The 14,595-nt window shown below is 35.0% G+C and overlaps 1 protein-coding gene across 2 annotated transcripts in view; it reads left to right on the top strand.

Moving 5' to 3' along the window:
- Positions 1-14,342, top strand: part of GTF2A1L (general transcription factor IIA subunit 1 like) — a 60,035-nt gene extending 45,693 nt beyond the window's left edge. For both annotated transcript variants that reach the window (XM_057558384.1, XM_057558385.1), the window contains 3 exons: positions 5,201-5,458; positions 6,142-6,231; positions 14,177-14,342. In XM_057558384.1, the coding sequence (XP_057414367.1) occupies positions 5,201-5,458; positions 6,142-6,231; positions 14,177-14,284 (456 nt within the window). In that variant the 3' untranslated portion in view covers positions 14,285-14,342. The remainder of the gene's footprint in view (positions 1-5,200; positions 5,459-6,141; positions 6,232-14,176) is intronic.
- Positions 14,343-14,595: the final 253 nt, after the last annotated feature.

Here is a 14,595-nt window from a genome sequence, read left to right as displayed (position 1 = left end):
TTGTAGCAAGCTTTGAAATCAGGATGAATGGGACCTCCAACTTGTATTTTCTTTTTCAAGATTGTTTTGGTTATTCAGGGTCCCTTGAGATTCCATATGAATTTCAAGATGCATTACCCTTCCATTCGCACCAAAAACGTCATTTGGATTTTGATAGGGATTGCATTGAATCTTAGTTGTCTTTGGGTAGTATCAACATTTTAATAATATTAACTCTTCTAATCCATAAACATGGACTGTCTTCCCATTAATTTGTATCATTTTAAACTCCTTTTGGCAATGTTTTGTAGTTTTTAGTGAACAAGTCTTTTTCCTCCTTGATTATGTTTACTCCTAAATATTCTATTTGGTGGTTTTGTAAATGGAATTGCTTTCTTAACTTTGTTTTCAGGTTGTTAATTGTTAGTGTATAGAAATGCAACTGATTTTTGTATGTTGTTTTCTATTTTGTACCTTTTGCTGAATTCATTAGTTCTAACTTTTTTTTGTGTGTGTGGAATTTTGGGGGTTTTGTACATAGAACATTATGTCATCTGCAAACAGAGCCAGTTTTACTTCTTCCTTTTTAATTTGGATGCCTTTTATTTCTTTATCTTGCTTAATTGCCCTAGCTAGGACATCTAGTACTATGTTGAATAGAAGTGGCAAGAGTGGGCATCCATGCCTTGTTCCTGATTTTAGAGGAAAAGCTGAGTTTTCACCATTGAATATGCTGTTAGCTGAGAGTTTCTCATAGGTCAATTTTATTATGTTGAGGTAATTTCTTTCTATTCCTAGTTTGAGTGTTTTTTTTTAATTTTTATTTTTAAATCATGAAAGGGTGTTAAATTTTGTCAAATGCTTTTTTTGCATTAGTTTAGGTGATTGTGTCATTTTTTTCCCCACTTCAATCTGTTAATGTGTTGTATTACATTGATTTTTCATATGTTGAACCACTTTTGTATTTCAGGAATAAATCTCATTTGGTCATGGTGTATGATCCTTTTAATGTGCTGTTGAATTCTGTTAGTATTTTGTTGAGGATTTTTTTTTTGGCCATGTTGTGTGATCTTAGTTCCCTGACCAGGGATTGAACCTGGGCCCTCACAGTGAGAGTGTGAAGTCCTAGCCACTGGACTGCCAGAGAATTCCCTTGTTGAGGATTTTTGAGGATTGGTGTTAATTCTTCTTTGATGAATGCTTGGTAGAATTCTTTAGTGAAGCTATCTGGTCCTGGGCATTTCTTAGTTGAGAGGTTTTTGATGACTAATTGAATCTCATTACTGGTTATAAGTCTATTAATATTTTCTCTTTCTTCATGATTCAGTCTTGGTAGGTTTTGTGTTTTTAGGAATTAGTTCATTTCATCTAGGTTATCCAATTTTTGGGCATACAGTTAGTCTTATAATTCTTTTTATTTCTGTAAAATCACTAGTAAAGTTTCTTTACTTCTGATTTTAGTTATTTGAGTCTTCTCTCTTTTTTTCTTCATCATTCTAGCTAGAGGTTTATAAATTTTATTGATCTTTTTGAAGAACCAGTTCTTGGTTTTGTTTAGTTTCTCTATTGTTTTCTATTCTTTACTTTATCTCTGCCCTAATTGCTATTATTTCCTTCCTTCTACCAGCTTTGGCTTTATTTGTTCTTCTTCTAGTTCCTTAAGGTTGTTAATTTGAGATCTTTCTCCTTTTTTTAATATGAGCATTTACAGCTATAAATTTCTCTCTTAGCACTTCTTTTGCAGAGTCCCATATGTTTTGGTATGCTGTGTTTTCCTTTTCATTTGTCTCAAGATATTTTTTTATCTTTTGACAAAAGATTTTGGTTTTTTTAAATTTCTTCTTTGACCCATTGATTTTTTTTTTTTGGGGACTGTTGTTTAACTTCTACCTCTTGTGGATTTTCCAGTTTTCCTTCTGCTGTTAATTTCTGGTTTCATTCCATTGTGATCAGAAAAGATACTTTGTATGATTTCAGTCTTTTTAAATACTAAGATTTGTTTTGTGGCCTAATTTATGGCCTATCCTGGAGAACATTCTGTGTGTACTTGAGAAAAATGTGTATCCTGCTATTTTGCATGTTTTGTATATGTTTGTTAGGTACAGTTAGTCTGTCATGCTCAAGTTCTTTATTTCCTTATTGACATTGTGTCTGGTGGTTCTATTCATTATTGGAAGTGGAGTATTAAAGTTCCCTACTATTACTGCAGAGCTGTTTCTCCCTTTTTGTTGCATATATTTAGGAGGTCTGATGTTTGGTGCATATATATTTGTAATTGTTATATCTTCTTGGTGAATTGATTCTTTTATCATTATGTAATGTTTTTTTTGTTTCTTGTAACAGTGTTTGACTTAAAGTCTATTTTGTCTGTTATTAGCATAGTTTCCCCAACTCTTGTGGTTACTATTTGCATGGAATATCTTTTTCCATCATTTTACTTTCAACCTTGTGTGTCCTTAGACCTAAGGTGAGTCTCTGGTAGACAGCATGTAACTGGATACTGTTTATCCATTTTGCCAATCTGTCTCTTTTGGTTGGGGAGTTTAATCCATTTACATTTAAAGTAATTACTAATAGGGGAGAGGTTACTCTTGCTGTTTTGTTTTCTGTGTGTCTTTTAGCTTTTTTGTCCCTTATTTCCTCCCTTATTACATTCTTTTGTGTGTAGTTTTTTTGTAATGACACATTTTGATTGTTTTCTCATTTCCTTTTGTGTGTTCTCTATAGATATTTTCTTTGTGGTTCATGGAGATTACTTATAGCATCTTAAAGTTGTAACAATCTATTTTGAACTGATACCAACTCACCTTTAATTTCATATAAAAACTCTGCTTCTTTTCAGCTCTATCCTCCACCACTTTATATTACTGATGTCCCAAATTATGTCTTTACATATTGTGTACTCCTTGATATAGATTTATAATTATAATTTTTTAATGCTTTTATCTCTTAAATCTCATAGAGGAATAAAAAGTAGAGTTAACAAACCAAAATTATGATAATACTGGTTTTTATATTTGTCATTGTATTTATCTTTACCAGAGAACTTTATATTTTTGTGTGGCTTCAGATTACTGTCTAGCTTCCTTTCATGCCGATTTAAAGGACTCCCTTTAGTATTTATTGTAGGGTAGACCTAGTAGTAATAAACTCCTTCAGCTTTTATCTGGAAATGCCTTATTTGCAGGACAGTTTCCCAGATATAGAATTGCCAGTTCAGTCTTTTCTTTCAGCACTATTATTTTTTCTTTTTCTTTGGCCACACCACACGGCACGTGAGATCCTAGTTCCCTGACCAGGGATCGAACCCATGCCCCCTGCACTGGAAGCGTGGAATCTTAACCACTGGACCACCAGGGAAGTCCCTCAGCACTTTAAATATATGTCATACCACTGCCTTTTTGTTTTCAAAGTTTCTGGTGAGAAATCTGCTTGTTATCTTACAGAGGATCCCTTGTACGTGATGAGTTGCTTTTCTCTTGCTGCTTTAAATAGTGCTGTTATTAAATTTCAGCTTCCAATTGTTTATTGCTACTATACAGCCATACAATTTTTGTAAATTGCCTTACATCAGTCTGAATGTTTATGTAACCCCCAAATTAATACGTTGAAATCCTAACCCCCAAAAGGTGGTGGTAATTAGGAGGTGGGGCCTTTGGGAGGCGATTAGGTCATGAGGATGGAGTCTTCAATTAATGGGATTAGTTACCTTATAAGAGACCCCACAGGGCTCCCTAGCCCCTCTGCCATATGAGGACACAGTGAGAAGCCATCATCTGTGAACCAGAAAGTGGGCTCTACCAGTTACCAAATCTGCGGGTGCCTTGATCTTGGACTTCTCAGCCTCCAGAATTGTGAAAAATAAATTTCCATTGTTAATAAGCTACCTAGTTTATGGTATTTTGTTATAGCAGCCCAAATGATCTAAAACAGTTTCCTCATCCTTTTAATGTTTTCGGGATCTATGGTGGCACCCTATCCTCAATTAGTAATGTCGTTTACTTGTTTCCTTTCTCCTTTTGTCAGTCTGGCTACGTTTTTTCGTTTTTATTCATCTTTTCAAGGAATGAAAATCAAATGGTCTAATTGACCATTTTGGTCTAATTGACTTTTTCTGTTCTCAGTTTCATGTATTTTTCTTTTTATCTTTATTATTTCCTTATTTGCTATGAGCTTGTGGTCTTCTCTTTTTTAATTTCTTAAGGTGGAATTTTAGGCCACTGATTTGAGACTTGCTTCTTTTCTTATATAGTCATGTAATGCTATAAATTCCCTCTAGGCACTGCTTTAGGTACATCTCAGGTTTTGAAATGTAATGTTTTTGTTTGCATTCAATTAAAATTATGTTTTAATTTCCCTTGTGACTTCTTCTTTGACCCATGGGTATTTAAAAATGTGTTGTTTAATTTGTAAATATTTGAGGATTTTCCAGATTTTTCTGTTACTGATTTCTGGTTTAATTCCTTTGTGCTAAGAGAACATACTTTGTGTGTGTTAAATTTGCCAAGATTTGTTTTATGATCCAGAATATGGTCCATCTTGGTGAACATTCTGTGTGCTCTTGAAAAGAATGTGCATTTGGCTATTTGGGGGTGGAGTAGTCTATAAATGCCAATTAGGTTATGTTGGTTGATTGTGTTGTTCAGTTCTTCTACATTCTTACTGAATTTCAGTCTGCTTTTTTTATTGATTAGTAAGAAGAAGAATGTGGAATTCTCCAGCTATATTTGTGGATTTGTCTTTTAATCTTTTCAGTTCTGTCAGTTTTGATTTATATTTGTCCTTTTGTATTTGGCTTATTCTAGTTAGTACAGTCCTTTATATTTTTTATTTATCCATTGAGCATGATGTCACTTGTCCTTTCTACTTCATTGAATTATTGTTTAAAATGAAATAGTTAAAACCTAAGAGGTATATAAATTTAAGATAGTATGTATAAAAACTGGTAAATATTATCTGAAAACAGTCAACTGATTTGCTGTCTATGTATGACTGTAAGTGGGTTTACTTTATTTACAATTTAAAAGTTATTCCCATCTTATATAGAAATGCTAGGGGTGTTCTAAAATTCAAAATTAGGGAATATCATCTGACAGGGAAGAAATATGTTTTCAGAGGCCACTTGTGAACTGTTTAAGTAATTTTATATTTTGTGTGATCCAATGTTTTATACACCTTGTTTGACAGGAAAAAACTTTATTGCATTTATTTCTCTTTTTAGGATTCTAATTCTCAGATGGATTTAAGCATTCATGTAGCTGATGATGATATTAATGAGATAATTCAAATAGATGGAACTGGAGATACATCTTCCAGTGATGAAATAGGAACTACAAGAGATGTAGATGAGAACAAATTTCTAGGGATTACTGATGCAGGAGACCTGAAGGTACTTGAAGAAGCCAGCAGTATATCAAATGAAGATTCAACGGCCAACAGTAGTGATAATGAAGACCCTCAAGTAGACCTTGTGGAAGAGGTAAGGATTATTTTTGAGCTGAAACTTTTGAAAATGTATAGCATTTGTACTTTAATATACTTTGGAACCAAGAGGGATAACAATTAAGGTTAATCCTGTCTTTTGTCTTTAAAATGAGACTTATTTGTATCTAGTATTTAAACTTCTAATCTTAAACTGTAATTTAAATCAGTATTAAGTATTTAGGAATCAGCTACTATATTTGTTGGTCTTAACTAGAGGTAGTGAGAGGTTTAAGGGACGGGAGTGGAGGTAAAGAAGGCAGCCAGGGTAGAGGCATATCATATCTTCTCTAATCCTAATAAATGCTGTGAAATCTTTGTGGAATGTGATAATTAAGAAGCATGTAAGTGGTATTAACTATCGTTTATGGTGCCGTACATATGTGCAAGGTACCATACTAAATCTTACTGCCTTTTGTTATTTAACATTACCGCTGCCTTATGGGTCTTATTACTGTCCTCATTTTGCAAATGAGAAAACTGAGATACAAGGAGTTTTAGTAACTTGCCAAAGGTCAGTCTTGTGGTTATTGAGTGACTAAGCTGGGATTCAAACTCAGGCTGTTTGACTTTTAAATACGATACTATTCTGTGTCCTTGGAGGGACAGAATATGTCCTTCTGTCTTTAAAAAATTCAGAGCATCATGAAATTCATTAATGTGAGTATATTTCATCTTTAGGACCCTTTAAATTCTGGAGATGATGTTAGTGAGCAGGATGTGCCGGACCTGTTTGACACAGATAATGTAATTGTCTGTCAGTATGAAAAGGTACTGTATTCACCTTTTAGACTTTGGTTTATTAATTGCATTTATAGTAGAAAATAAGCAAAATGATGGGAAATATGATGATCAGTTACTGTTCAGTTAAATTAATCTCAAAATAGCTAAATAATTCTATAAATTTGGGAGGGTATTTTGGGTCTAAATACCCAGAATGTGCTGTGTGGTCTTGGTGATACCAAAAACGTGATAGTCGTCTTATGGAGGTGACAGTCTTATTGAAGCAAGATGTTTCTGTATGGAGTAATAGAATGGCATACAATAAGATAGTAGGTAAATCAAAAGCTAAAATACGTGACAGGTAAATCAAATACTAAAATACATGGCATATAAATCAAATGCTAAGATGAGTGGCATGTAAATCAAATGCTACCATAAGTGGCACAGACAGTAAGTCCTAAAAGGGGCTAGGAAATACAAGAAAGAAATCATTTGTAGTTGGAGTTCTCCACAAATCCTTCATGGGTGATGTGGGGCTTTGAAATAGGTCTTGAATGATTTGTAGGATATAGATAAGTGTGGAGAGTAGGCATTCAGAGTAGAATAGCCTGATAAAAGGCAGAGAAATGAATGCATGTAGAATTTATAAGGGACAGTGAAGAGACAGCTCTGCCTTGCATGAGGTGTTTTCCTTTTGAATGTGTTAGGAAATGAGGCTGGATGGTGGACAGAGGTGGGAGCAGATTGGAAAATCCAGAATCCTGGTAGGGGAAGTTCAAACTTGATTTGATGTACATTAACCTTATGAGGATGATATTGAGAAAATTGTAATTGGGTTTAAAAACTGGCATTGTTTGCTAATTTGGAAGAGGCAAATAGTAAGAAGAACAGGGATAGTACATAAAGTAACAGAGCCCAGACTAAGGATGGCAGTGTAGAACATGGAAGAGTTAGAGATTATGATGGAAGAATCATTGGACTTCCAATACTATGTTGAAGAGAAGTGGTGACAGCGGGCATTCTTGTCTTGTTCCAGATTTTAGTGGGAAGGCTTTTAGCTTTTCGCCTTTGAGTATTATATTGGCTGTGGGTTTGTCATAAATTGCTTTTATTATGTTGAGATATGTTCCCTCTATACCACTTTCCTAAGGGTTTTTATCATGAATGGGTGTTGAATTTTACCAGATGCTTTTTCTGCATCTATTGAGGTGATCATGTGGTTTTTGTCCTTTTTGTGTTGATGGGGTGTATCACATTGATTGATTTGTGAATGTTGAACCATCCTTGTGACCCTGGCATGAATCCAGCTTGGTCATGGTATATGACCTTTTTTATGTGTTGTTGGATTCAGTTTGCTAATATTTTGCTGAGAATTTTTGCATCTATATTCATCAAAGATATTGGCCTGTAATTTTCTTTTTTGGTAGTTGTCCTTGTCTGGTTTTGGTATCAGGGTGATGGTGGCTTCATGAAATGTTTTTGGGAGAGTTCCTTCCTCTTTAATCTTCTGGAAGAGTTTGAGAAGGATTGGTATAAGTTCTTCTTTGTATGTTTGGTAGAATATACACTGAGGAAAAGACAGTCTCTTCAGCAGGTGGTGTTGGGAAAGTTGGACAGCCACATGTAAGTCAGTGAAGTTAGAACACACCCTCACACCATACACAAAAATAAACTCAAAATGGCTCAAAGGCCTAAATATAAGACAAGACACCATAAAACTCCTAGAGGAGAACATAGGCAAAACATTCCCTGACATAAATCATACCAATGTTTTCTTAGGTCAGTCTCCCAAGGCAATAGAAATAAAAGCAAAAATAAACAGGTGGGACCTAATCAAACGTACAGGCTTTTGCACAGCAAAGGAAACCATAAATAAAACGAAAAGATAAACAAAAAGGTCCTACTGTATAGCACAGGGAACTATATTCAATATCCTGTGATAAACCATAATGGAAAAGAATTTAAAAAAAAGAATGTCTATATGTGTATAACTGAGTCACTTTGCTGTACAGCAGAGATTGGCACAACATTGTAAGTCAACTATACTTCAATTAAAAAAAATAAAATTAAGTAAAAAAAAATAAACAAAAAGACAACCTACAGACTGGGAGAAGATATTTGCAAATGATGTGACTGATGAGGGCTTAATTTCCAAAATATACAAACAGTTCATACAACTCAACAACAAAAAAACAAACAAGCCAATCCAAAAGTGGGCAGAAGACCTAAATAGACACTTCTCCAAAGAAGATATACAGATGGCCGACAGACATGTGAAAAGATGCTTAACATTGCTAATTATTAGAGAAATGCAAATCAAAACTACATTGAGGTACCACCTCACACCGATCAGAATGGCCATCATTAAAAAGTCTACAAATAACAAATGCTGGAGAAGGTGTGGAGAAAAGGGAACCCTCCTACACTGTTGGTGGGAATGTAAATTGGTGCAACCACTATGGAAAACAGTATTGGAAGTTCCTCAAAAAACTACAAATAAAGTTGCCATATGATCCAGCAATCCCACTCCTGGGCATATACCCAAACAAAACTATAATTCAAAAAGATACATGCACCCCCCTATGTTCATAGCAGCACTATTACCATTGCCAAGACATGGAAACAACCTAAATGTCCATCGACAGATGAATGGATAAAGAATATGTGGTATATATATATATATACAGTGGAATATTACTCAGCCATAAAAAAGAATGAAATAATGCCATTTGCAGCAACATGGATGGACCTAGAGATTATCATACTAAGTGAAGTAAGTCAGAAAGAGAAAGAAATACCATATGATATCACTTATATGTGGAATCTAAAATATGACACAAATCAATATATCTATGAAACGAAAATAGACTCACAGTCACAGAGAACAGACTTGTGGTTGACAAGGGGGAGGGGGAGTAGGGGAGGGAAGGATTGGGAGTTTGTGGTTATATATATTTAATATAATATATATATTATAATAATATAATATTATACAACAACGTCCTATTGTATAGCACAGGGAACCATATTCAATATCCTGTGACAAACCATAATGGAAAAGAATTTGAAAAAGAATATATATATATGTGTGTGTGTGTGTGTGTGTGTATAACTGAGTCACTTTGCTGTACAGAAGAAATGAACACAACATTGTAAATCAACTATACTTCAATAAAATTAAAAAAAGTATCATTGGTACTTGGTGATTAGTTAGTCATGAGAGAATGATTGACAAGGGAGAGTTAAAGGTGTCTACCAGGTTTCAAGCCTAAAAATTAGGTTAATAGCAATTGAACTTTAGCAACTAAAATATAATACAGGGCTTCCCTGGTGGCGCAGTGGTTGAGAATCTGCCTGCTAATGCAGGGGACACGGGTTCGAGCCCTGGTCTGGGAAGATCCCACATGCCACGGAGCAGCTGGGCCCGTGAGCCACAATTGCTGAGCCTGCGCGTCTGGAGCCTGTGCCCCGCGACGGGAGGGGCCGCGATAGAGAAAGGCCCGCGCACCGCGATGAAGAGCGGTCCCCGCACCGCGATGAAGAGTGGCCCCCGCTTGCCGCAACTGGAGAAAGCCCTCGCACGAACTGAAGACCCAACACAGCCAAAAATAAATAAATAAATAAATAAATAAATAAGAAAATCCTTTAAAAAAAAAAAAATATATAATACAGCTTAAATTTGTTTTTAAACACTATAACTGTGATTATGTAGTAGAATGGTCAGTTTTGAGTTCTTAACTTATTCATATTTACATTTTTTAGCAGCTTTGAGATATAATTCACATACTATACACTTCACCTATTTAAAGTGTACAATTCAATGGTTTTAGTATATTTATGGATATGTGTAAGCATTAACACAGTCAATTTTAGAAAATTTTTATCACCTCAGAAAGAAAGCCCATACCCTTTGGTTCTTACTCCCATATTGCCCCCTTTCTCCCATCCCCAGTAGTAAGGAACTACTAATGTACTTTCCATCATTGTAGATTTCCGTATTCTGGAGTTTCATATGAAAGGAATCATATAATATGTGGTCTTTTATGACTGGTTTCATTTATTTCACACAGTGTTTCAAGATTCATCCATATCATAGCTTGTAACAGTTCTTCATTCCTTTTTATTGATGAATACTAGTCCATTGAATGGATATACCACATTTTGTTTATCCATTCATCTGTTGAGTGATATTTGAGTTGTTTCCACATTTTGGCTATTATGAAGAATTCTGCTATAAATATTCATGTACAAGTTTTTTGTGAATATATATTTTCACTTCTCTTGGTAAATACCTAGGAGTGGAATTCCTGGGTCATACGGTAATAATTTGAGGCACTACCAGACTGTTTTCCAAGGTGGCTGTACCATTTTTCATTCCCGTCAGCAGTGTATGATGGTTTAGATTCTCACTAACACTTGTTATCTGACTTTTTGATTCTAGCCATCCTAGTGGGTGTGAAGTGGTATCTCGTGGTTTTGATTCGCATTTCCCTAATGACTAATGCATATTTACATCTTTGACTTTTTTTCAGTAACAATTTCAGTATACTCAGGGGAGATGGAGGATGGTACTTTGAATTGCTGTAAAAAATGAATCCTTTTCTCTAAAAATAAGATCATTTTCTCTCCTATAACATTTTGTATAGATAGAAAATGGCAATTTAGATGCTGGTAAACATAAACATAAGAAGGAAAAGGTAATAGAAAAGGGACTGGTCTTGGTTTGAAAGTTCTTTTAGATTCTTATAAACAGTGTATTGTGTTCTATAAACAGTGTATTGCACTGTATAGACACTAGATTATATATGCATTTCATAGAGTCACAAATAATTTTCTAGACTATTATAGATATAGTATTCTTTGTGGTACTGCATTGTGGGAAATAGCGTGTAATTAATTAACATTGAATTAATAGAATTTAGTATTTTAGTGATGTTAAGGAGTAGGTTGCAGTTTTGGATGTGATGTCCAAGGGAGGCCTTACTGAGAACGTGATTGGGTAAAGATCAAAAGGAGGTAAGAGAGGGGACTTCCTTGGTGACGCAGTGGTTAAGACTCCGTGCTCCCAGTGCAGGGGGCCCGGGTTTGATCCCTGGTCAGGGAACTAGATCCCACATGCATGCCGCAACTAAGAGTTCTCATGCCACAACTAAGGAGCTGGCAAGCTGCAACTAATGAGCCCGCCTGCCACAACTAAGACCTGGTGCAACCAAATAAATAAATTTTAAAAAATCAAAAAAAAAAAGGAGGTAAGAGAATGAACCATGAGGATATTTGGATGTAATCATTTCAGACAGAGGGAACAGTAAATAATACATAAGTCCTGAGGTAGAAGAATACCTGTGTGTTCAGGGAACAATGAGGAGAGCAGAGCAGTAAGTGAGGGGAAGAGCGGGATCTTACAGTCCATTTTAAGGACTTTATTTTTTGGATGAGAAGTCATTGGAGAGTTTTGAGCATAGAAATGATATCTGGTTTATGTTTTTAATAGGGCCATAGTAAAAGTAGACTGGCTACCATGTTTAGAGTAGACTAAGAGGAGGACAAGGGTGAAAATAGGGAAACTAGTCATGGGACATATTAATCCAGGTGAGAGAGGATGGTGGCTTAGACAAGAGTAATAGTAGTGGAGGTGGTAGAAGTGGTTGGAATATGCTTTGTAGGAAGAACTAACATTTACTGATGGATCTGGATATGAGATATGAGTAGGAGGTGTAAGGATTGGGTCCAATATTTCTGGCCTGAATGAGAAGAATGAGTGGCCATTCCTCACTGAGATGGGGACGACTGTGAGGTTTGTGGGAGAGTATATTAGTGTCCTTGTTTTAAACTTGCTTGAGATGTTTATTGGACATTTATGAAGAGGTGCTGAAGCAGTTGAATGAGAATCTGGAGTTTAAGGGAGAGGTGTGAGCTAGAGATATAATTTTGGGGAGTCATCAGCATATAGATGATGTTTAAAGCCATGAGATTAGATAAGATCACCAAGAGAGTGAATATAAACAGAAAGAAGAGTCCTGGTACACTCTAAAATTGAGAGGTAAGAGAGAGAAGGAGGAATCAAAGGAGTGGCCAAAGAGTCATGTGGAAAGCCAGGCATGTTCTAGAAGCCGAGTAAGGAAAGTATTTTAAAGAGGATATATTGAATGGTGCCAGTAGATCAAGTATTTCTAAAATTTTTTCCTTATTATGTTATCTCTTTTGTTGCTGTGGTAAACGGACTCTTCCTTTATATCTTCTAACTGTTGCTTATATATCAGTATTTGAAGGCAATGACTTTCTGTTTATTAATTTTGTATCAATACTGAATTCTTATTTAGTCATTTTAAATTGATTATCTTAGGTTTTTCAGACATCCAGTCATTGCATCTGCAAATTTATTTCATCTTTTCCAATTTTTATCTCTCTAGTTCTTTCTTCTTGTCTAATTGTGTTGGCTAGTACCAGTTGTACTTTCCTTTTGTCTAATTGTATTGGCTAGTACCTCTAGAGTGAAAAGTTGGATAAGAGTGGGTATTCTTGTCTATGTCCTGACTTGAGCGGGAGTACTTTTAGGGTTTCCGCACTAAGCACTAAGTCACGGCTTTTGGGTTGAGGTAGGGGTGTGTGTGTATGTGTATGTTTGTAGGACATAGTCTTTCTTATTTTAGTTAAAAAAAAAAATCTGTAATGCATGAGTTTTATCAAAAGCTTTTTCAACATCATTGAAGATGATTATATTATTTGTCTCCTTAGGTCTAGTAATATAGTTTTTATACTATAAATTCCTAATGTTGAACCATTGTTGCATTTCTAGAATAACGTAGTCACTAGATAAAGCTACTGGGATGAGTTGTTGCTGCTGCTTCTACCACTGTTCTTTTCCTAATTCTGGCCAGATTCTGTCATCTGTGTTAAGGATTCTGTTGTCACTGTTGTGTTCCCCGAGACTTAAGATAAAGTGCAAGTGAAAATTTGGAAGTCAAACTCAGAAAAGAAGTTTTCCGTCGCCAGGCCATTTCCCCCACACAGAAATAGAGAGCTTATCCTGTGTATTTTCTTATGCTTCACAAAATGCATCCAAATACTAGTCACAGGCTTTTCTTCCTTGATTTGACTATTTGCAATCAACAACTAGGTTTAATTTTTACCCGATTTCAGATCATATATTTCTAAATTTTTAAAATAGTCACTTGTGGTTTACCCAGAAGTAACAATGATTGTATGATTTCTTACCTCTTAAGGTAGTAGGATTTTCTAGTTTTAATTTTGTATCAGGCTGATTTACTGAATCCAAAGAATAGCTAATAGAATCTGATAGATTATAGCTGTATTTTCAGACCTTGCTCAGTGCGTTATTGTGACTTTCTTCTTCGAAATGAAACACCACTATTTTTTCATTCCGGATAATATTAACTACATCCTCTCTTGTTTATTCCTTTGCAGACATAGTGAACTTCTTGCTGTTCTTGAGCAATCCAGGCATGCCCCTCCTCAGGACTTCTGTTCCCTTTGTCTGGAATGCTCTCTAGTCAATATCTTCTTTTTAAGTCTTTGCTCAAATGTTACTTCACAAGTCAGGCCCACCCTGACTCTTCTATTTAAAATTGTAACCCCACCTCTTTGTTTGTGATATTCCTTTTCTAGATCTATTTTTCATAACACTTACCACCTTTTAATATTCTATATAGTTTACGTGTATATTAGGTTTGTTTCTCCCATCCTTACTAAAATGTAACCTCTTCAAAGACAGGAATTTTTTTCCTGTTCGAAAAAATTATATCTATATTTTCCTTTTTAAAAAACTAATAGATCTCCAGTGCCTAAAACAATACCTGACACATAGGAACTCAACAAATATTTGCTGAATGAATGAATAAACTATCTTGAGGAGGGTCTTATTTATAAAGAACTCCCATTTAGGATCAGAATAATCCCATGGGATATGCAAAGAAATGTAAATGGTCCTTTAACTTCTAAATTTAATTAATTTAGGCTGTTTTTCTCCCTCCAGATTCATCGAAGCAAGAACAAATGGAAATTCTATTTGAAAGATGGTGTTATGTGTTTTGGAGGGAGAGACTATGTATTTGCAAAAGCCATTGGTGATGCAGAGTGGTAAAATTGATGAGCTCAGTACATCATTAACCTCAGTGGGACTATATCACATGTTGTTCACTGTATGGAATTTAATAAAATTATAATTCAGATGCAGGTACAAATATACAGTTTCACATTCCTTTCATTTTACATTTCAAACTGTCTTAACAGGTTTTTATTTTTTAACCCCCATTGTCTATACCATTACAAAGCATAGATATATCAGGTGTGATGTAGCATGAAAAAATGTCATATTACTTTAATTTTGAAGTAAAATTTAAATTAGACTCCAGTTCCCCTTCATGGTGAAGTCAGTATCAATGATTAGATTGG

Source organism: Balaenoptera acutorostrata, chromosome 12, assembly GCF_949987535.1.
Source record: "Balaenoptera acutorostrata chromosome 12, mBalAcu1.1, whole genome shotgun sequence".
NCBI classification, from domain to species: domain Eukaryota; kingdom Metazoa; phylum Chordata; class Mammalia; order Artiodactyla; family Balaenopteridae; genus Balaenoptera; species Balaenoptera acutorostrata.
Note: the sequence above shows the minus strand (reverse complement) of the source record. Positions and strands in the feature narration are given on the sequence as shown.